The 24,519-nt window shown below is 33.4% G+C and overlaps 1 protein-coding gene across 3 annotated transcripts in view; it reads left to right on the forward strand.

Annotated features, from left to right (window-relative positions):
• The first annotated feature begins 1,924 nt into the window (after positions 1 to 1,924).
• The window catches only part of rtel1 (regulator of telomere elongation helicase 1), a 46,379-nt gene continuing 23,784 nt past the window's right edge, over positions 1,925 to 24,519 (forward strand). Inside the window, exons 1-22 of one of the 3 annotated variants that reach the window (XM_087272344.1) lie at positions 1,925 to 2,234; positions 4,674 to 4,872; positions 5,512 to 5,605; positions 6,781 to 6,862; positions 7,321 to 7,381; positions 7,505 to 7,580; positions 7,710 to 7,794; positions 9,569 to 9,634; positions 9,728 to 9,881; positions 10,033 to 10,071; positions 10,156 to 10,234; positions 10,320 to 10,417; positions 13,262 to 13,317; positions 13,404 to 13,475; positions 15,003 to 15,977; positions 16,173 to 16,777; positions 16,867 to 16,980; positions 20,067 to 20,107; positions 20,193 to 20,278; positions 22,511 to 22,588; positions 24,087 to 24,164; positions 24,255 to 24,401. In XM_087272344.1, coding sequence (XP_087128470.1) covers positions 16,623 to 16,777; positions 16,867 to 16,980; positions 20,067 to 20,107; positions 20,193 to 20,278; positions 22,511 to 22,588; positions 24,087 to 24,164; positions 24,255 to 24,401 — 699 coding nt within the window. In that variant the 5' untranslated portion in view covers positions 1,925 to 2,234; positions 4,674 to 4,872; positions 5,512 to 5,605; ... (11 more) ...; positions 15,003 to 15,977; positions 16,173 to 16,622. The remainder of the gene's footprint in view (positions 2,235 to 4,673; positions 4,873 to 5,511; positions 5,606 to 6,780; positions 6,863 to 7,320; positions 7,382 to 7,504; positions 7,581 to 7,709; positions 7,795 to 9,568; positions 9,635 to 9,727; positions 9,882 to 10,032; positions 10,072 to 10,155; positions 10,235 to 10,319; positions 10,418 to 13,261; positions 13,318 to 13,403; positions 13,476 to 15,002; positions 15,978 to 16,172; positions 16,778 to 16,866; positions 16,981 to 20,066; positions 20,108 to 20,192; positions 20,279 to 22,510; positions 22,589 to 24,086; positions 24,165 to 24,254; positions 24,402 to 24,519) is intronic. The other 2 variants (XM_087272343.1, NM_001013310.3) reach the window with 2 other exon arrangements.

The following is a 24,519-nucleotide window of genomic DNA, read 5'->3' on the forward strand; positions in this document are numbered from 1 at the left end:
AAACAAAAGAATAAATAAATTATACAAATAAAAGAAAAAGGCAATTAAGAAATACAGTTGAAGTCAGAATTATTAGTCCCCCTGAATTATTAGCCCCCCTGTTTATTTTTTCCCCAATTTCACTTTGACAGAAAGAAGATTTTTTTCAACACATTTCTAAACATAATAGTTTTAATAACTCATTTCTCATAACTGATTTATTTTATCTTTGCCATGGTGACAGTAAATAATATTCAACTAGATATTTTTCAAGACACTTTTATACAGCTAAAAGAGACATTTAAAGGCTTAACTAGGTTAATTAGGTTAACTAGGCAGGTTACGGTTATTAGGCAAGTTATAACGATGGTTTATTCTGTAGACTATTAAAAAATATAGCTTAAAGGGGCTAATAATTTTGTCCCTAATAGTGTGTTTAAAAAATTAATAACTGCTTTTATTCTAGCTGAAATAAATCAAATAAGACTTTCTTCAGAAGAAAATATGTTATAATTTTTTTTTTACAGTGTAGTAAATATACAAACTAAACTTTAAAAATGGGTGGGGGTGTGATCACTGTTGTAATCTCGTTAAGAAACATTGTATCCAATCAAACTGCTGTGGCCATGCAATTGTGTGGATTGTCAGAGTCTGTGTTTTGTTCTGATTGGCCTGTTTTTTTTTACACTGATAGGGTAATTAGGTTAACTAGGCAGGTTAGGGTTATTAGGCAAGTTATAATGATGGTTTATTCTGTAGACTATTAAAAAATAAAGCTTAAACGGGCTAATAATTTTGACCTTAAAATGGTTTTTAAAAAATTTAAAACTGCTTTTATTCTAGCCGAAATAAATCAAATAAGACTTTCTTCAGAAGAAAAAAAATATTATCAGACATACTGTGAAAATGTCCTTGCTCTGTTAAACATAATTTAGAAAATATATAAAAAAATAATAATTCAAGGGGGGGCTAATAATTCAGACTAAACATTTAGAAAAGGGCTCCAGACTTTCTGGAATTGTTCTGGCTTTTGTTTTATTGTGAACCGAATCTTTTCCATTCAAAGAGCATGTAAGAAATAAAAAACCCTCAAATACACTACCGTCCGGTAATGAATTTAATTCAACATATTCTGGCAGGATTCCTAACAAAACAAACCTTTATGATTTTAGATCTTCTGCTGAACATCGAAGAAGATATTTTTAAAGCTGAAAATCTGTAAAAGCAAATACTTACCTACTGGTTTCTATAGCTTTCTTAAAAATATTTTCTCATGTGTTCAACAGAAAGTCAGGTTTGAAGTGAAGAGTGAGTAAATGATGACAGAGTTTTAATTTTTCTAACTATCCCTTTATTCCTTTTTGTTGCCATGGTTTGTTTTTTTTGATGTTGTATTATTTCATATATTAGCATGCAAGCTCTAGATGTGAGAAATGGTTGTGATATGAAAATAAAAGGGGGAAAACATCTCTAAATTAGCATTTGGATACTTTACAGCAACAACCAACCTTTTAAACCTTATGAAAAACTATATATATATATATATATATATATATATATATATATATATATATATATATATATATATATATATATATATATATATAATGCAATTATAGTTACAGAAGTTTTTTTTCAGTGTTTAAGTAAAATGTTTATGCATTTCTCACAAAGAAAAACTTGACACAAGATAAACTTTTTAAGTATGTGTGTGTGTGTGTGTGTGTGTGTGTGTGTGTATGAATGGGTTTTTTTACTTTAAGCATTTTTTTTATTTTTTTTAAATAACTAAACCTTTTTAACCACTTAAGTGAGAGTAAATACAATAGTGATTAGATTTTTGGGTTAACTATCCCTAGAAGTTACTGCTTCCAGCTTTCAAGCCTGGCCTGCAGGAGGCGGCATAATCTTGGTTTGACACGAGTCTACACGCAGAAAAGAAGAAGAGAAAAACAAATGGCGCGCTACTGTAGTTGACATGTTGATTGTTGAAAGTTTAGTGCATCGTTTACCGTTGCACCATGTTATACAGAAAGAGCTAATTGATTCGAATGATTGTTTATTCGTGCTTTATTAAGGGGCTGTGGTTTAGCGTTGAGAGTGGGTGATTTAGCGTTACTTTTTCAGATGTTGTCAGTGTGTTTTAGTAGAAAATGCCTGTTATTAAACTTAAAGGAATCAATGTGGACTTTCCCTTCACCCCGTACCCCTGCCAGGAGGACTACATGAGCAAAGTCATCGAGTGCCTGCAGAAAGTGAGAACACTTGTCTTGATTATCCTTCATTTAACTGCACCTACAGGTCTAGATGGTCATTGAAATATTCTGTTAATTAAGTCATATAAGTTAGCAATTTGAAAGTTTAAGGATGTAAAAATTGTATATCTACATTTTGTTTGCTTTCTTAAAACTCATCTAAAGTTGGAGGTATGGAAATAAATGAAGAGAAGGTTAGAAAATTTCCACTTTCTCTGAATTGACTGTGTTTATTAGGTGTCAGTGTTGGGTGTAATTAGTTACAAAGTCATAAGTTTCTGTAATTAAATCTTATTTCTATTGTAAAAGTAATGTATTACATTTAATTTTTAGGTAGTTTAAGTAGTTACTTATAATGTACTTGCCTTAAATACTGTACATAAATTCAGCAGTGTAAATAAATCAACTTTATTGAGAATTTTGCTGAATAATTATATTTGTCAAGTATAGAACATTTATCATTTATCGAAACTGCATATACTTTAAAGGTTAATTGAGGAATCAGTTCATGACTATAGGGTTAAACATTTTAAATATATATTTTAATACAATATTTTGTATATTACCTCAGTTTTTCAACCATTTGTCTGACAGCACATGCATAAGAAACGATAAAATGGTTTTGAAATTTATGTTAGTATGTGATGTGTACGAAATATGCTGTGGTTATTTAAAAATGTTTCTTTGTTATTTTAACACATGAAAAGTTCAGATGCAAAAACCTCTAAATGCCATTTGAAATTTCCTTTAAAAACAAGCATTTTTTCTCAACATCCTATGTTAAATAAACAGATCAAGGTTCTGAACGGTCTGATAATCCTTTCTCAGTTCCTTAAGGTAATTATGTGGTCAATGCGCAAAGTGTAACTTCACAAACAAATGTTTTTTTAGTCATCCTCATTCGGGTAAGCAATTGAAGATTAAAGGTGTGATTTTATGCAGTACAAAAATGTGATCTAAATGAATAAATTCCCTTGTGGTTTAGCTAACGTTAGTAAAACAAGTCAGTGTTTAAAAACAAGAATTGCTTAACAGAACTAATATACAATTAAATGATCAACGAAATGCTATCACTGTTCATTTTAATGCATTGAAACACAAACTTTCGACATTCTGTCAGATGTATACTAAATATATGTGTATACAATTTTTTTCCTTCTGGTTCACTGATGTTGTGGTTGATTTATGTGATTATTTTTTGCAGATGTGATGCGCTATATTTATACACTAAATACTCTGTCTCTGAGGAAGTAAAAAATGAGTATTTGTATTTTAATCATTTCTGTAATGGTATGTATGTATTTGATATTGTCATATGTTTATTGTTGTATGTATAGCTTATGTGCCTGTTTACTGTCTTTTTGGCTGATTTGGGTGATTGATTGTAGGTGTGATGTGTAGAGCTGTATCACTATTTCTCGAGTACTCCAATTTGTATTGTTTTACCTGATGAAGACTATGTAGGTCGAAACGTTGTGTTATGTGATATTAAAGAACTTTTTGAGAGCCAAAGTGGCAGTGTGCCAATTTTCTTTTAATCTTTTGTTACTATGTTAAATGATCTCACTTTACAGATGATGAAAATAGTCTATTCATCAACATAAAAGGGAATTTACTGAACCTACCTACGAGAGCCTGAGAAAAATGCTCATTTTAGAAGAAAAGTTTAGAATGACATTTAGAGGTTTTTGCATCTGATCTTTTGATATATTGATAAAATTGTAAGTGCACTGTAAAAAATTAAGTTGTCCCAAAGAAATCTCAGAAATTTTGTTGTTTCAGCCATTATTTAAGCAGCAAACACATTTCTTTTGTGTGTTATTTAAAAACAAAACTATACTAAAACAAATTTAATTACTTAAGAGTTGAATTTCTATTTTCTGTTTAATGTTTAGTTAAAAAATTTAATTAGTTAATAAATAACTTTCACTTTTTTTTTTTACTTTCAGATAAAGTAAATAGAAAAGTAATATAAATACAATTGTAATTATATACTTTCTTATAGTAATTAACCCAAAACCGGGTATAAGTATAAAACTTGTTTTATTCTATAATGTTAATAAAAAAAAAATTAAAATGAAGACATAGTCTTTTTTTACTTTGACAGTTGATTGGAGTAACTAGCTATGTAAAATGAAAAGTAAGGCTATTCAACTAAACTAAACCATTGATATTGTGTTGTCTAAAAACAAATATAAATTTAATTCTATGCACAAAAAACGTCTTAAATATCAGAGAATTGTCATCAGTGGTTTACAAAGTAAATGCAAATTGCACTTTGCTCAAGCAATTTATAAAACATTTCCAAATGTGTATCAAGCGAAAGCTGTAGCACTTTAATCATATGCAGTGCTATTTTAAAAGTCTTCGGTAAGGTCACATTGTTCCATTCATTCATTGCTTATTAATAGTTTTGACACATCCTTGCACTTTTTCCAGAAAGTCAATGGTGTCCTTGAAAGTCCCACTGGCACAGGTAAAACGCTCTGTCTTCTGTGTTCGACGCTGGCATGGAGAGACCACTTCAAAGACACGATCTCTGCCCGCAAGATAACAGAGAGAATGGGTGGAGCGGAGCTGTTTGCAGATAGACCAATGTCATCATGGGGAACAGCAGCTACTGATGGAGACACACCAAGTATTGACCTACACTGATGAATTTATTTTTATTATCATTAGTAAAATCTTGTGTTCAAGGATAAATGATGAGATGAATTCATAAGCTAAATCACACCTTTCTTTCTTTCTTTCTTTCTTTCTTTCTTTCTTTCTTTCTTTCTTTCTTTCTTTCTTTCTTTCTTTCTTTCTTTCTTTCTTTCCTGTCTGTCTGTCTGTCTGTCTGTCTATCTGTCTGTCTGTCTTTATTAACTTTCTTTCTTTCTTTCTTTCTTTCTTTCCTTCCTGTCTGTCTGTCTGTCTGTCTGTCTTTCTTTATTAATTTCTGTCTGTCTGTCTGTCTTTATTAATTTTCTTTCTTTCTTTCTTTCTTTCTTTCTTTCTTTCTTTCTTTCTTTCTTTCTTTCTTTCTTTCTTTCTTTCTTTCTTTCTTTCTTTCTTTCTTTCTTTCTTTCTTTCTTTCCTTCCTTCCTGTCTGTCTGTCTGTCTGTCTATCTTTCTTTATTAATTTCTGTCTATCTGTCTGTCTTTATTAACTTTCTTTCTTTCTGTCTGTCTTTATTAACTTTCTTTCTTTCTTTCTTTCTTTCTTTCTTTCTTTCTTTCTTTCTTTTTTTCTTTCTTCCTTCCTTCCTTATTTTTTTTCTTTCTTTCTTTCAAGCTTATTATACTGACATTCCCAAGATCATATATGCCTCCAGGACTCATTCGCAGTTAACACAAGTTGTAAATGAGCTGAAGAATACATCATACAGGTCAGTCAATATAAGATTTTTATAATATATTCTATTGTCAGTCTGTCATGATCATATACATCAGGGCCCATGGTAAGCTTTGATTTGGCCCGCCATCCCATTTGAGAAGAGATGCAGAATAATGGGGAAGGTTGGGGTGAATGCCTTCAACAGAGATTGTAATTTCTAATTTAACATAACCTTATGTTTGTTTGTTTAATTGATGAGCTACAAAAAAATTTTGTAAATAAAAATGAATGAACTTTATGGTGTTATACATAAGAATGTTTATATCTTTATTGTATTATATTTATAAGTGTAGAAATCTACATTTTAAATATAATTAAATTAGGAAGTTAACATGGCAAATTTAAATTTAGCTTCAGCCCATTACCCTCAATCCACTTTGGTTTTTGGCCCTTCATAAGAAAAAGTTTGGTCACCCCTGATATAGACAATGAAAATCTTAAATTAACGATGTAAATTATTACTACAATTTAAAAAAGCTGTTTTCTATTTGAACAAATTGAACATTTTTATTTATTTATATGATGGCAAAGCTAAATTGTCATCATTCTATTATGATGATTTGATTCTGAAGAAATAATTATTTCTATTAATGTTGGAAAAAAAGTTGCTTGATAGGACTTCTTGATATTTTTGTTTAAGCTTGTACATTTGAGTTAGACTTAGTTTAGCTTACTTTTTTTATTTTGGTAATTTTTTTGTTCACAAAAATAGATTAATATTACTTAATATTAATAGGTAATAATATAAATATTTTACTATTATAAAGTAATAATTGCTCTTTTTTGTTCTTATTTTTTGGTGCACGATATATTGGCGGCCAAATTGTTATCGGCTAATTAATGCTTATTTTACTATTATTAAAAAAATAATTATTTACTAATAAATTAAGAATGTTTGCTTGTTGATTCATATCAGAAATATGCTTCATGATGTAACAAGTTTTTTTTGAGAAAACCCACATTTTAGAAGAATTTATGTTGGAGTCCTTGTATTCTGCAGTAAAGCTTTTGAAAATTTTCTACTATGTATTTCCTTGTTGTTTTTTTAATCAGGCTCAGGAATTAATTATTATCGTGGTTATCGGCTTCCAATTATAAAGATTTGTCTGTTGTTTTCACTGACCAAAATTTCTATCTCAGCTCATCCCTGGCTTTTTTTAATTGTAGGCCAAAGATTTGTGTTTTGGGATCTAGAGAGCAGCTCTGCATAAACCAGGAAGTGATGCGTCATGAAAGTAATCACATTAAGGTATGATTAGTACCTCACTGTGAGTATATTTGACAATAGATTCTTAATATGTTACCCTGGACCACAAAACTAGACAAAAATATTTAGAATATTAAGGAAAGGTCATGTTAAAAGAAAACGTTTTGTAAATTCCCTACTATAAATAGATCAAAACTGTGTCTTTTGATTAGTAATGTGCATTCCTAAGCACCTCACTTAGGTACATTTAAAGACAACTTTAAAGTATTTAGTTTTTTTTAACTCTCAGATTCCAGATTTTAAAAATAGATAGTTGTATCTCAGCCAAATATTGTCCTAAATCATACTTCAATGGAATGCTTATTTATTCAGCTTTCGTATAAATATATAAATGTCAAATTTCAATATAAAAGGAGAATCACGACTGGTTTTGTTGTCCAGAGTCACGTATCAGAGTATTTCTGCACCATGATAATGAAGGCATTATGTTTTATGTTAAGGTCCACATGTGCAGAGCAAAAGTCTCGTCCCGTTCCTGTATCTTCTACAACAATGTCGATGGTGTGTGGCTTACACTGGTGACCTTTCAGAAGAGCATTGAGACATTTTTCTTAAGAGATAATGCACAGGCTACTAATAAATATGATTGTTTTCACAATTTTTTTTGTTGTTGTTCAATTTTAGAGAAAAGCACTGACAAGGAGATTGTGAATTCTATTCTGGATGTGGAGGATCTTGTAAAAACAGGCAAAAAGCAAAGGTGAGATGCTGCAATGAAAGAAATAGTTGCATTTAAACAGTTCTTCAATCTGGTGATGCAGCATTCTTATTCCAATGTTTTCTTTGCGAGAGTAAATGGTGTCATGGATTTGACTGTTTGTTCTCATAGAGTTTGTCCATATTACCTGTCACGCTCACTCAAACAACACGCTGATGTCATCTTCATGCCCTACAACTACCTGCTTGACCCAAAGGTAAGACATTTTCACCCTCATATCATCACTTTAGAAGTGTACCAAAAGCGGTTAGGTTTGGGGTTGGGTTTTTTGAAGACTACATCCATTTGATTGAGAATATTGTATAATGTGAAATATTGTAAAGTGGTAATGCACATGTTGCTTCTAATATCTGTGGCGATACTGATTTGAAAAAAAAAAAAACTTACAGCCAATTTAAACACAGATATTGGTAAATTGCAGTACTGTACAGTACTACTTTTTTCAGTTAAATTACTTTTAATGACAATGGATTGGATCTGTTTAACATTCAGCTTTGCAATCTTTTAAGAGAGGCACAAGTTAAGATGAAATTATAATATAACAAAGGTCTTTAAAGGTGATTTTTTTCATGCTATTTGTTATTTTCTTAACAACAATAACTTTGATATGACATATAATGAAATATATTTAATTAATAAACTTAACAAATAAATCCAGGGCTGTAGTTATATGTACATTGTTTATTTTACTGAAAGCACTAAAAAGCAGTTGGTTGCTTTCACTGTCCAAGGTGTTTATAGCTCAAACTAACCAAAGGTTTTGTACCTGCGCTTGAGGATAGCACACACCAGCTGCTTTCCCATCAAACATCTGACATTTTGTACGTATTGGACTCAGGTCTGATATTTTGTACAGATTCTAATTTATTTTTGTGCTCAGAGAAGAGCATTGGATTAATCAAATGACATGCAGCTAATTTCTTTCATGTAATCAAATAACCATAGGTATGAACTGTATTTATATTATTGCCGATATGCTTATGGCTTTAAATGAATTCAATAGCGATACATCAGTGCATCCATATAGCTTACCGATGTGGAAAACCGTTGCACTGCTAATCTATTATATGTATATTTCGTTCGTTTGTTTGTTGGTTTTGTTGGTTCGTTCATTGTTTCTTTGGTTTGTTCGTTTGTTTGCTGGTTCGTTCAGTGGTTCGTTGGTTGGTTTGTTTGTTTGTTGGTTGGTTGGTTCATTAGATGATCTAGATCTATCTATCTATTTATCTGTCTGTCTGTCTGTCTGTCTGTCTGTCTGTCTGTCTGTCTGTCTGTCTGTCTGTCCGTCCATCCGTCCGTCCGTCCGTCCGTCCGTCCATCTAATAGGGGTCACCACAGCAGAATGAACCACCAACCTTTCCAGCATATACTTTATGCAGCGAATGCCCTTTCAGATGCAACCCAGTACTGGGAAACACCCATACACATTCACAAACACTCATAAACTACTGCCAATTTAGTTTATTCAGTTAACCTGTTCCGCATAGCTTTTGAATAAGGGGGAAACCAGAGCACCTAAAGGAAACCCACACGAACATAGGGAGATCAAGCAAGTGTCACACAGAAATGACAACTGGCCCAGCCAGGACTTGAACCAGTGAACTTCTTGTTGTGAGGCGACAATGCTAACCACTAAGCCACCATGCTGCCTTCATTCATATTTAGAATTTATGCTCTGCTTTTAACCCAATTTAAGTGCACACACACAGCAGTGAAAACACACTGTGAACACATACCAGAGCAATTTGCAATGCTATTAAATAGATAATTGTTTTTATTTTACTATTTTAAAACGTTATTGTCACTTATTTCCATTTAACGAGTCATTGTTGAAAGGAAACAATTACTTTCTTTCTAAAAAAATAACCACCAAAAGTTTGAAAAGTAGTGTACCATTATAATGTTTTATTTCATATTCATTTCACATTCATTGCATATACTTTTAAATTCTGTTTTTTGTTGATCCACAGAGTCGAAGAGCACACAATATAGAGCTGAAAGGGGCTGTGGTTATTTTTGACGAAGCTCATAATGTCGTAAGTGTCTTTATATTGTTTTAGCAATTCATCATATGAAACAATGCAGTACTTATACTTGATTTTCTTTAACGGTTAAATGTTTTTTTTCAGGAGAAGATGTGTGAAGAGTCCACCTCGTTTGACCTCACGCCTCATGACCTGATTTCTGCCATCGAGGCCGTGGATCGACTTCTGCGAGAGCAGGCCTCAGACATCAGCAAAGCAGATTCTGCTGAAGACTTTAATGTGGAATCACTCAATTCAGGTTAGTTTAACTTGAAATGACAATCAAGTTTTCATTATTTCTTAAATATTTGTTTTAGTTTTGTAAATTATTTTAGGATATTGGACATTTTATATACTTGTTTACAAATAACCCCTGATAAAAACCTTGTTTACCTCATATTATTTGACAGGTTTGAAAATGGACATCACCACAATTGCAAAAGTAAAACGTAGGTTCCACTTTAGAAATTATATAGATTTTATTACGTTATTTAGGATTCATCTTTCAGTAAGCTAACTAAATAATCTTACAGAAATTTTGATGGATCTGGAAACTGCCATTAATGATTTTGAGATGCCAGCAAACAATCAAGGAATCACCAAACCTGGCAGGTGAGCGTAAAAGAGACTTTGTTTGATATATTTGTGTCATACCTTTTTTTTAGATGCTAATTCTTTCTCTTTCCCTCTTTTAAAGCTTCATATTTGAGCTTTTTGAAATGGCTAATGTGAACTCTAAAACTAAAACAGAAACTGTTGAAGCCATGGAGCAGATCACAGGCTATTTAGCTGGCAGTGAGTATTTATCCATTGTTTTATAAGTTGATCCTTTTTTTTTTTAAATCATTCATCGGTAAATTTAGTACATCAGCACATACAGTGCATCCGGAAAGTATTCATAGCACTTCACTTTTTGTGTTACAGCCTTATTCCAAAATGGATTAAATTCATTTATTTCCTCAAAATTCTACACACAATATCTTATAATGAAAATGTAAAGAAAGATTTTTTTAAATTGTTGCAAATTTATTAAAAATAAAATCCTGAAAAATCTCATGCACATAAGTATTCACAGCCTTTGATCAATTTGTTGATGCACCTTTGGCAACAATTACAGCCTCAAGTCTTTTTGAATATGATGCCACATGCTTGGCACACCCGTCTTTGGGAATTTTTGCCCATTCCTCTTGGCAGTAGCTCTCAAGCTCTATTAAGTTGGATGGGAACAGCCATTTTCAGATCTCTCCAGAGATGTTCAATAGGATTTAGGGCTGGGCTCTATCTGGACCACTCAAGGACATTCACTGAGTTGATGTGAATACACGCCATTGATATTTTGGTTGTGTGCTTTGGGTCATTGTCCTGCTGGAAGATGAACCATCGCCCCAGTCTGAAGTCAAGAGCACTCTGTAGCAGGTTTTAATTCAGGATGTCTCTGTGCATTGCTGCATTCATCTTTCCCTCTATCCTGACTATTCTTCTAGTTCCTGCTGCTGAAAGACATCCCTACAGCATTATGCTGCCACCAACATGCTTTACTGTTGGGATGGTATTAGCCTGGTGATGAGTGGTGCCTGGTTTTCTCCAAACGTAGTGCTTGGCATTCACTCTAAAGAGTTACATTTTAGTCTTATCAGACCAGAGAATTTAGTTTCTTATGGTCTGAGAGTCCTTCAGATGCCTTTTGGCAAATTCCAGGTGGGGAGTGGCCTCCGTCTGGCCAACCTAATATATAGGCCTGATTGGTGGATTGCTGCACAGATGGTTGTCCTTCTTTAAGGTTCTTCTCTCTCCACAGAAGAACACCGGAGCTTAGACAGAGTGACCATTGTGTTATTGATCATCTCCCTGTCTAAGGCCCTTTTCCCCAGATTACTCAGATGGTCAGCCAGCTCTAAGAAGAGTCCTGGGGCCTCATGTATCAACGCTGCGTACGCACAAAAACTTTGCGTACGCCAGGTTTCACGCTCAGAATCGCTCACGTTTGGATTTACTAACAATGAACTGAACGTGGGAATGTGCGCAGCTTTAAGGCAGCTTTCTGGCAGGCGTACGCACATTTTTTGTGCGTGTCTGTTTTGTTTCCATTGGCGACTCCTAGAGGCAGTTGTGTTAAATTGCTCTCTACAAAGTGTCTGAGCCTTGCAATGGCAGCTGTATGAGACGGGTTCAGCAGGTATATAAGGTTTCCATACCATACATTTGACCAGCCAAACATTAAAGCACAATTTGCAGCAGTCGCCTGTTTTCCCAATGTAATCTGAGCGATCTACCGCACGCACATTGCTATAAAGGCACCATCTGAAGATGAATTTGCATGCGTGAATCAGAAACATTTCCATTCAATAAATGTGCAAATAAAATATGATGCTTATTGATATGAACTTATTGATGATTCCTACTTGTCTTTCTCGTGATAAATAGTTGGCAAAATCTGATATGTAGCGGGGGAAAAAAAACAAGAAAGAGTTCATCAGACGCTGGATTCGAGCCGAGTTCATGCTCGAACGTATCAATTCATGATCACATGCGTCTAACGAGTAGCGCCACTGAAACTATTAAGCGTCCTGCAACATTTTACAGATATAAACCATACTATGTCTTTTTTTTTAATGCACTCAGTGCGATGTTCAGACCCAACTATGTTAACCGCATCAGCTAAACTCTCTCACTCTATTTTTTTCTTTTGTTGTTAATTCCGGAGAACAAACTTGCAAATAACACCGCTTTTCTCCGGTCTACCTCCGAAAGCAGCACTTCCAATTCACATTCTGTTCAAAGTTTCTCTTTTTGCTTGCTTTTGCCATTGCTTTTTCGTTGGGTTTTGCCATTAGCATAGTCATTAGCATATTCATACGGGGGAGGAGGCAGGGAGGGGTTTTGCACTCGTGCATGTTGCGCTCAGTTTCACGTTCATTCGAATGTACAAAAGAATATGCGTGAGATTCGGCGTACGCAGTGTTTCATACATCTGAAATTTTTTCTGCGTACGCACATTTACAGCTTTGTGCCTACGCAATGTTTTAGTAAGATTTCCACGCAAGTCTTCGTACATGAGGCCCCTGGTGTTTCTTCCACATCATCCACTTATGGATGATGGAGGCCATTGTGGTCATTGTAACTTTCAGAGCTGCAGGATTTTTTCTGTAACCTTCCCCAGCCTTGTGCATTCTGTACTCCACCATATACCAAATAAAATTCCAGAGAAAAAATCAATTTTATCGTAAAGTCCTTGTAGAAAATGGTGTATTCTTTTTCCAAAAAGAGTCCTAACAATGAACTGATGCATTTGTGTAAATCTTTTTGAAATGAACGGGTGTATGATAAACTCTGTTAATGAATTTATAATTTAGTTCATGAACACTCATTGAAGTACATTTAAAAAACAAATGATGTATTTCAGATCAATCTGTATTCAGGGTTAAAAGCGATAGGCGAGAACAAAGTGATATTAGCTGGAACTTTAAATTAATTTTTAATGTCTCCCCATGTTAAGAGTAATAGAGATAATGAAATTTGTTTAAAAACGTTCAAGTTTTTTAACATTTATATTAAAAGGCAGGGATTTTAACACAGGCTGTTGCCTCCATGTTGGGGTATCAAGAGTCAGGTATGACTTATTTTGATTCTAATTTTCAGGACCTGGTGTCTTTTTGAACACTAGTGGACTTCAGAAAGTGGCAGATATTATCCAGGTCAGACATTGTATGTTAAAGATTTGACCATTTTCTGGGTTTATTTGTTTGTTTAATATTTTTCTTGTCGGTCTATTCTGAATTAGTTGGTGTTTGTGGCTGAACCTGCAGAGGGCAGCAAGAAATCACAGACTGGAAATAGTTTAAAGGAGTTCAAGGTTTGATTTTCCATGTTTATCAAATCTTCATTGCTATGTTGCTACATGTAGTTGTCTGAAGCTATCAGGTCTAAGGCGAAGTAAATAAACATTTTATTTGATTGTAGAAAAATCAAATAATATTGAGTCTGTTGTTGTCCATAATCACTATGAGGTGCTGATTCATTAATGTGGTTCCTTTATGCAGCTGTTTTCTAGATCCATAAACACACATCTGTGGAATATAACATTTTATTTATTTATTTTAGTCATTTTTCTTTAATTAGGACTTTGGGATTTAGAATTAGGATTTTATTCTGTAAGTATTTACTAAACTGGTCAAATGTAAAAGTAAATGCATTAAAAGAATCGACATATTTTGTTTAAAATTTACTTTCTATTCATTAACACATATTTGAAGAAAAGTCTCACAAATATTAGGCAGCAGTGTTTTTATAATAATAAAAAATACTTATAATATTTTTTTTTGAGAATCACAATAGCATAACAGAAAAAATTGTAAATTATTAAACTGACTGGCATATGAAACTGGACTGGAGTAACGGCTGTTGGACATTTAGTTTTGCTATTAAAGGAAAACAAAATAAATTACGTAATAAATAAAAAATCAGTTTAATAAACTAATATTTAATTAAAAATATTGTAAATAGCATTTATTTTTTTTAACATCAAATAAACAGCAATATTTTAACTAAAGTTCACCAACTACAAAATCAGTTTTATCACATCATTTTTTGCTGGGTTCCAGGACATGTCAGACTTTTAAGCAATGAGCGAGCTGATGCAGCTGCTAAAGATGCTTTGAAGCAAGTAGTGAACAAATGCCAAATTCCTCCGTCAGAGATGAAACCTTTTATCAACGCTTACATTTTAAACAAGTGGCAAAAGGAATGGGATGCATTAGAAAACAATAAATTACATGAAATCCAACCTGAAGTTTCACACAGAATTTTAAGACATTTTAAGAATCGATTTGATCAAGTAGTTTTTACCAGATGTCGTATTGGGCATACGAGAATAACACATGGTTTTTTGCTCCAAGGTGAAAACCCTACTCAGTGTTTGTATTGCAAAACTCATCTTACTGTAAAACATATTTTACTGGACTGTCCTGCTTTTACTGATTCCAGAAGGACTTTTTATGAAATGAACTCTTTTAAGGACATTTTTGACAAAGTAACACCCGAAAAGATTTTAGAATTTTTATCATGTATTAACACAAAAAATCTTATTTAATTTATGTTTTATTTTGTTTGTTGATTTTTAAATTGTATATTTATTGTTGAAAGATTCCTGCCATGAAGATAGCCTTGGTTGCTGACATGGCACTAAATAAAAAATACATTACATTCAAATAAACAGCCTTGAAAAAGTCTTAATTCAGAAACGTAAAACAAAAAATTTGAAAAAATTCAAAAATGTGAATAATGTTATTATAATGTTACATATTATGTTTGTCAGGCCAGTATTCACTTATTCACTCACTTATTTAGTTTGTGTGAGATTTCTGACTCTGTCTCATATCAGGTCCACATTCATCCAGACAACAGCAACTTCAAGAAGAAGCAGATCACGGATGTTTGGGCTTCCTCTTCGATTAAGAAACAAGGTGTGAAATTTCTGAATTGTTTTCATATGGGAGCTTCACCTAATTTGAGCACATGTTCTAGAGCATAGCTTTTCATAGTTGAACTTTTCACGTAATTAGTATAATAATATTAGAAGCGGAGAATTGGTGTCCATGTAAATGTACTGTAGTGAAAGTGGCAGATGAAGTCGAAAGCTGTCAAAGATAGCCGCCCTATTCTCTGCCTTTAGGCTACTTCCATGAGCCCTCACATTTCATAAGTTTGACGTGTTTCCCCCTACACGCAACTTCCATTAAGTGTCTGCTTTACGTTGCTGTGTCAGAATCCTTGCTTGTAAAATACAGACATACTTTAGAACGCTTAGTTTAAGTAAATTTGGTGAACGCGATCATGCTTGTTAATGAGTCTGAAGGGATCCCTCGCTCTCCGGGTCCGCTGTACTGCGCGCGTTGTCTGTTCAGCAAGCGCTGAAATGGAAAGACTTCCGCACATCGCGGTCATGCTGCTTTAACTGAAGCTTTTGGTTTGGGACATACAGAAAGCGACTCGCGTCCATCTGCTGCAAAAAGCTGTTTTTGGAGGAGACAAGCAGACATCACTGTGCATCACTGTGTTTGCCTTGGCTCAGTCCAGCGCGTGTCACCAAGGTACGAAACGTGACACACACACATACACGAACGAACAAACGTTATGAAAACGATAGTTTGTTGTATAGTTGGTGGTTCACTTCCGTGATTTGGTACAATTGCATTCACATCAAAAGTACCAGAACCGTACCAGAGTTCACATGAACCGTACCCCAGACCACCTCTTTCAGGCGGACTCGGGTACGGTTCACGGGTGCGCACCCGAGCTCAGAAGACACGTTCACACTAGCTAAACCGTACCGTACTATGACGTCAAACGAAATCGGGTGCAGACCAAAAGTGCTAGTGTGAAAGTACCCTTAGAATCCAACATGGAAATAATTTTTGTTTGTTTGTTTGTTATTAGCATAACACCGGGTTTCATGATTAATCATAAATACTTAGGAAAAAAAATGTGATTAATTACGTAAATTTTTTTAATCATTTGACAGCCCTAATATATATATATATATTTCTACAAGTGAAGCATGAGCACACATTGCTTTGCATCTTACAAACACAACCAAGCCTTAAAAATACACTCTGGACCACCTCTTTTAAGTATTCAGGCACAAGAAATTGCAATTGGATTTATTTAATTCAATTTTATACACAATGAAGACTATACATTGTTATTTTAGATTTGATTATTACATATCCAAACCTGAATACTGTTATATCCTTACTCTTGTATTTATCTATGCTTGTAATTTCTTTGTAATACTTTATGCATCATTCACTCTCCTACAAATCATTCCAATCAGTCTAAATGAGTGAATTATTTCCAAATAGATCTGTTCAAGCTATTCATATTCCAAACCAATATACATATTTTCCAATATCATGCAACCCTTCCTTGAATGCATAGGAATAACGAATTTTTAAAATTTTGCACATTAAACATGTATACCGAAGCTGTATAAAAGATTTAAATGGCATGTGTATGTTTTCAAGGGAACGTGCTGAGCTACTGGTGTTTTTCTCCGGGCTTCAGCATGCAGGAGTTGCTCCGTCAGGAAGTTCGCTGCATTATTCTGACCAGCGGAACCCTCTCGCCGCTCTCATCCTTCACCTGTGAAATGCAAATGTCCGTGCTCCTCTTCTCCAGCTGTCCCCACTCAGCTTTTATGAGTTGCATGTGGACTGGATGCTAATTCTCTGCTCGTTTTTTTCCAGTCCTTTCCCTGTATCCCTGGAGAACCCTCATGTCATCCAGCGTGATCAGATCTTCGTCAGTATCATTGAAAAAGGTCCAGATGGAGTTCAGCTGAGCACGGCTTTTGACAGGAGGTCAGTGTTTTCCTAAAAGTGCTCTGGGTTACGCATTTGAAAGAAAGTTCTTATGTTATTCAGCAAGAATGCATTAATGGATCGAAAATAACGGTAAACATATGGAGCTAATAATATGCCAAAACAATCTAAATTTGAATTTCTTAATTAGAATTTATTAATTTTAATGTCCTATTTTGAATTTGAATTTCATAACTTCAATATTAAACATCTGAAATGTAAGATTACTGAAATTTTCGGGACTTTTTTATAGGCGTATTTTAAAATTTCAGATTTTTTTGTGTTCTGAACTCACATACTGCAGATATCCAGTTTGTAAAAATACATTTTGAAATCAGGAAATGGGTAATAATAAATGTTTTTATCTACATATAGCCTAATGTAAAATTGAACTCCTATGTATCTTAGCTTTAAGTATAGAGGGAAGGCTGCTTTCTGTTTCAGGTCACATAAAACCAACATTATGGGCTCTATTTTGACGGTCCATGCGCAAAGCGCAGGGCGCAAACGCTTTCAGGGCATGTCAGAATCCATTTATGCTATTTTAAGGACGGAAAAATCCGCTTTGCGCCGTGGCGCATGGTCTAAATGGGTTGAGTTTATTTTCTTAATGATTTATAGGTGTGTTTTGAGATTAAACCAATCAGAGTCTCATCTCCCATTCCCTTTAAGAGTCAGTTGCATCGCGCCACAGCACATTTGCTATTTAAATGATGTAAAGTAAGTGTAAGTGGAAAAACTGAGCATTTTACTAGCAAGAAAACAGTTAAACAGAGCATGTACAGCACGAGAATGAGAGATAAATGATTAACGGTTACTTTCGCTCTCGTGGATAGGGAAACCTTTACGCACAGACATCAGTTAGCCTATAAATAATTAATTTAGTTTGTTAAGTCCAAATATTTGTTTCAAAACTATTTCTAAATTCAGTTCCAATTTCCAGCAAACGAATAAATGAACAATAATAACAAAGTGTGGTCAAAAATCTGAGTTATATCCTAGTACACATGCTATGCCCCACATGGTCTAAAACCTGCAGGTGGACAAATCTAAGCTTGTTTTTAATAAACCATATAAATATGGAAATAATAAATAAAACTGCTAATAATAATAATAACATTATACAAAAGCAAATTGAATGAACTGAAAAAGCCTCCCGAGATGAAGGCATGAATGCAGTGGTTTTTATATATAAAAAAAAAAAAAAAAAAAAAAAAATATATATATATATATATATATATATATATATATATATATATATATATATATATATATATATATATAAATATATGTATGTATGTATATATATATGTGTGTGTGTGTGTATATATATATATATATATATATATATATATATATATATATATATATATATATATATATATATATATATATATATATATATATATATCCTTAATATTTTAATTCTTTTTCATATGTAAAGATATTTGCGTATTGCTCTACATCTCGTGTGTATTAGGCAGTGTGTAAGCGAGGCACAACTCTGCACTGGACTTTAGACCGGGTTTGTTTTGGTCTATTAAAAAATCTATTATAGTTTATCAAAATAGCAAAACGTCCGCTGTGTAACACATATGCTGAATATGTTGGCGACCTCTAATTAATAGAGGAACTAAGCTGAAAAGAAAATTAATCAATGAAAATGTTTTCGACACTGTTTGAATGTCTAAAAGCATGTCTAATTAATTGAAATCAGGAAATGTCTACAATTTAGAAATTACAATTACATATTTGCAATCTGATAACACACCATCAACTTTTATTCTTTTATTCTTGTTTTCATCTCAAACATCAAAGCACCCTACCCGCTTGTTAAGTGATGACGTGTTTGTGACGCATGTAATACTGTTTCCGGGTCCAAGCCGCCATTCACTTAAGTGGAGAAATCATTCGTTTATGATCACTTTTTATTCCTATCACACATTAAAGTTAATTTTACATAAAGTCATAGTGTACACAACAATCTCTGGGCTTGCTGCATAACAAATACCAAAATTTTAACAATTTATAAAACGATGAATCACTTTCTGGCCATCGGATATTAGGCATGGACATATATAATGCGATCGTGACTTTAAAAAGTATTAAATCGCTTTGTAAACGTTTATTATTACCATTTCATGAATCTCCCCATTCAGTTGAATTGAGCGCTTAGACCCGGAAGCCGCTCCACGTGACGTCACACTTAACAAGCGGACAGTTATAAACATTTTTTTAAAATGTGATCTAATTATTTTCCCTATTTTTGTAGTAAAATGGAATAATGTGGCATTTACTGCATTAAAAGGCTTTAATAAAAATATATATAAAAATATCCAAACTTAAATCAGGGGTCACCAATCTTGGTTCTAGAGGGCCGGCGTCCCTGCAGGGTTTACCTCCAACTTGCCTCAACACAGGCGAGGCAGTGGTGCGGTAGGTAGTGCTGTCGTCTCACAGCAAGAAGGTCGCTGGTTCGAACCTCGGCTCAGTTGGCGTTTCTGTGTGGAGTTTGCATGTTCTCCCTGCCTTCGCGTGGGTTTCCTCCAGTTGCTCCGGCTTCCCCCACAGTCCAAAGACATGCGATACAGGTGAATTGGGTAGGCTAAATTGTCCGTAGTGTATGAGTGTGTGTGTGAATGTGTGTGTGGATGTTTCCCAGAAATGGGTAGGGCATCCGCTGCGTAAAAACTTGCTGGATAAGTTGGCGGTCATTCCGCTGTGGCGATCCCGGATTAATAAAGGGACTAAGCTGACAAGAAAATGAATGAATAAATGAATGCCTCAACACACCCTCGTGTGTGTTTCTAGTATACCTAGTAAGACCTTGATTAGCTAGTTCAGGTGTGTTTGATTAGGGTTGGAGCTAAAATCTGCCGGACACCAGCCCTCTAGGAACAAGTTTGGTGACCCCTGTTTTAAATGTTCACAGTTCACCTTTAAATAAATGTCTTTTTTCATCCTTATGTACACTTAAATTGACTATTGTCCTCGAAAAATTACAGGTTTGTTTGAAAAACTTGAAAAACTTGTTTACTTGTTACTGGTTTAGTGTGTATGTTAACATACTACATTGTTTTTTAAAGGTTTGTTCCTGAAAACATGTCGTCCATGGGAAACACTCTCGGTAAGATCTTTTTTTTTTTTTTTGTGAAAATGTGATGATCTGCATGATGAACAGTTGAATGATGCTCTTATTATTGTGTTTGCAGTAAATCTGTCACGGGTGGTCCCTCATGGGCTGCTAGTGTTTTTCCCATCATACCCAGTCATGGATAAAACTCTGGAGTTCTGGAGGGTGAGTGTGTGTTTCTGCACGACCACATTATAATTACAGTTCACTATGAGAAACGTGTAGATAAATCACCTATAGAAAAGGAGCTGGGATTTAGATTTATCAAAAGAACATCAATTTTTTGATTAAGAGCAGGGGTGCCCAAACTTTTTCGTAAGAAAGGCAAAAAAACGAATATTATTGAGAGCCGTGGGACAAAGATAAATATACCAAACTGTTTCTCATTAAAGTTGCCATAGGTAATTTCCTAATTTATTTCAAAATATTTAAAAATAAATAGTAAACATCAATTTGAATCATATTAACTAATGCAGTATTACTTTTTAATTGTTACTTATTGCAATAAAAACATAATGATGTTTATAACACAGCGAAGTTGAATACACTTTTCTAGCAGAATCTGCCTTGAATCGCCTTGAAGTCTCTGCATTGTCCTCTATTTGTGAGGTGACAGTATGTACATTTTAAACTAAACTACAGAATTTTAATTAAAACATTTAATTTTAATTAAGCTTTTTTTTGTAGCTTAACAATAAAACAAACAAATAAAAGGTTACATTACATTAAAAATGACAATAACTACACCATCCCCATCATTTTCCTTATTTTTTCAGATGGGATTGTGGGGCAAATCAAAGGTTAGCATGGCCCTAGTTTGGGCATCCTTATTTAAAATTCTGATAAACTCATTCTTATTTCAACAAAATGTTTAATTTTTGCATTGAAATCTTGAATTATTTTCTAAGCGCACATAGAATTTTGTTTGTCAGTTTTTCAGTTTCATCCTTTGATGAGAATGTGAATATTCTTCAGTTGATATAGTCTTAGAGTCCTAATCCTGTAGTTACTATGTTTTTTTATCTTTCTTATATTTATTTATTTATTGTTTTAATTTGTTTTCTTTCTGGATTTTAACTAAAATAAAAATTAATAAGACAACGTGGTTGCGCAGTAGGTAGCGCTGCACAGGAGGAAGGTCGCTGGTTCGAGCCTCGGCTGGGTCATTTGTAGGCCCACACGGAATCTGCACGTGCAGATTTCCGCAGATTTTTAGCCCATCATAAATTTTGTTTATTTACTTGTGTAAATTTGTGTAATAGCCATATTTATTCAGTTTTTAAATTATTCATAGTAATTTTATTTACTAATATGAAACTTTTCATCTGATTTATTTACAATACAGTTTGTACAGTAATATTTTCTGTCTTTTAGTAGATATATTATATGAGAGACTTGCTTTGTTTACCAAATAAAGTGAATCTAATTAATATGCATTTTAAACATTAAATAAAAGTTAAAAAGATATTATTTTTTATTTTACATATTAAGGTTTTAGTTATGATACTCCCAAAATCATTCCGCAGAAATCCGCAGATTTTTACCAAAATTCTCAGCAGAAATAGCAAAAAACGTTTCCGATTTAGATTCCGTCAGGCCCTAGTCATTTGGCATTTCTGTGTTGGCATGGGTTTCCTCCGGGTACTTCGGTTTTCCCCACAAGTCCAAAGACATGCGATACAGGTGAATTGGGTTGGCTAAATTGTCCCTAGTGTATGAGTGTGAATGAGTGTATGGGTGTTTCCCAGAGATGGGTTGTAGCTGGAAGGGCATCCGCTGTGTAAAACATATGCTGGATAAGTTGGCGATTCATTCCGCTGTGGCGACCCCAGATTAATAAAGGGACTAAACCGAAAAAAAAATGGATGAATGAATGAAATAAAAATTTAAAGTCATGTTGTTCATAATTGCTAAGCTTATGATAACCCGATAGACATACACAAGCATATCTAGGCTTCCGTTTTTATAAGTGACCTATTATGCAAGAATTTCTTCAGAAACACTTTAATTGACATTCTTCCTTTGTATGTGTCATCAGAGTGGCAAAGCCCTGCCCATTAGCATAGAATGTTAGTCTTGTTTTGAATCTGCCACTATGCAGTCATTTGTAGCTCCGCTTACTTTTGAGAGCACAATGTTATTTGAATTTAAAGTGACATAATTTGGATCAAAGCCTAAAAGGGCAGTTTCAAAATGATTAAGTAAAAAAATGATTTGTGTGGTGTTTTAAGCTGAAACTTAACACACAGACATAAGATACTTGATTACATCTTGTAAAATAGGGCACAAAAGGTCCCCTTTAAGTTTAAAATGATTTAAATCTTTGATTGTGTTATTATTTGCCAACTTACACAACAACTAATTATCAGCATCTAACAATTCCTTTCTCTCTCCCAGGCAAAAGGACATGCAGATCGCATTGAAAATGTGAAACCCATGTTTGTAGAGCCGAGGGGTAAAGGCACTTTTACAGAGGTAACTTCATCTGCTGTCTGTTATTTAAACATCATGCATTTATACTCGCACACTGTGTCCAGCATAAATAAGTACAACCCTTTCTTTTACAATAATATTTTCTATATGATGCTATACAATGATATATTAGTGTAAAGTGCTCAGCATATATGAGTACACCCCTCATAAATCTCTCATTTAAATTAATATTTTCTAGTTACATTTTTGCATAAACATTAGATTAGTGACTACGGAAGCCAAATCTGAATCTAATCTAACGAAATAAATTATGATAATGGTACACAATTAGTACACCCAAATGTATATGTAAGAGAAAAATATTAAATACAAAATTTAAAAATGGCAGAATTCAAGAGAAACAAAGGTTTAATATTTTGTTGAAATTTTGTGAATTTATTTTTTTCTCCCCAATGTTTTACATAAATTTAAATGTATTACTGTCTATTTCTAAAGATGTTTGGTGACTGAAATATTATTTTAATAAATATATCCATTTAATAAATATGTTTTGTTCAAATGCACCAAAATACATTGCTTATATTCTCTGAGAAATGGATACAAATATTCATCTTCAATATTGGGTGTACTCAATTATGCTGAGCACTGTATATGCATTAGAGCACTCAGTACCAAAACTAGAGCTCATTTAACAAAATAACTTAAGATCGCAGTTTAAAACAATAGTACACCCAAATAAATGTGTTGGGGCAAAATCTGAAATGCAATTTTAATAAAGAGGAAAAATCAAGAGAAACCTAAAAAATTATGGAATTTAGTTGAAATTAGGGCTGAACGCTATTCGTAAAAACTGACATTGCAATATTGTCATCCACTGCAATGTATATTGCGATTTATAAATGCAATTTTAATTTCAAAAATGACAAGAAAAGTTAAATACAACAGAGAAAAGATGATTTATAATTTTCTGGTGAGTCAAATAATAAAAATAACACTGTATTGTTTTCACTGAGTAAAAACTTATATAATGTACAATAAAATGTTTCATTTATTGTGCCCAAATCTCTTAAAATTGCTTCATATTTTTACAGTCAGCTCTTGAAAACGCATGCAAATAATAAACTTCCACTCTAAGGTTAAAATATGAAATGACTGCACTATTTTGTTAACTGTTATGTCAGTTCCAACTACTGTACATTGCCGATCACTGCGATGTGACTATTGCGAACATGCACATTGCAATATCAGTGCTGTAACGATATATTCGGCAGACCTGGTTGAAATGTTGTACTTTGTAATATTATTTGCAATACCTAAATTTAATTTAAATGTATTATGTTTTTATTCCTAGTGATGTTCTGTGAACAAACTCTCATTTTAATGAATATATCTTCTTAATAAAACTGTTTTGTTTAAATATATCAAAATATAATGTCTATAATTATTGTGAAAAGGATACAAATATTCTTTTTTTTTGTAAGGGTTGACTCATTTATGCGGTGCACTGTATATGTTAACATATAGCATTTTTTTTCTACAGGTGATTGATGGCTATTATGGCAAGGTGGATGACCCGAACTCTAGTGGAGGCAGCTTTTTTGCTGTGTGTAGAGGAAAGGTGAGACTATAAATATTTAATGCAATAAATATTTATTATTAACCATCAGTAATATTATCCCTTTTTTTTATTTTTCCATCGTTCTCCTAGGCAAGTGAAGGATTGGATTTTGCTGACACATACGGTCGAGGGGTTGTTATCACTGGACTTCCCTTTCCCCCCAGGATGGACCCCAGAGTGGTGCTAAAAATGCAGTATCTGGATGAAATGTGCAGGAATAAAATTAGTGGAGTAAAGGTAATCGTCAATAAGAATACGTTTTTCGTGATTACCAAGGAAGCATAATAAAATGATTACTGATGGATTTGAAGGAATGGCATCAGGAAATTCTGCTTTGCTGTCACACTACCAAATG

This window comes from Danio rerio, chromosome 11, assembly GCF_052040795.2.
Source record: "Danio rerio strain M-AB ecotype USA chromosome 11, GRCz13ab, whole genome shotgun sequence".
Classification (NCBI taxonomy): Eukaryota; Metazoa; Chordata; class Actinopteri; order Cypriniformes; family Danionidae; genus Danio; species Danio rerio.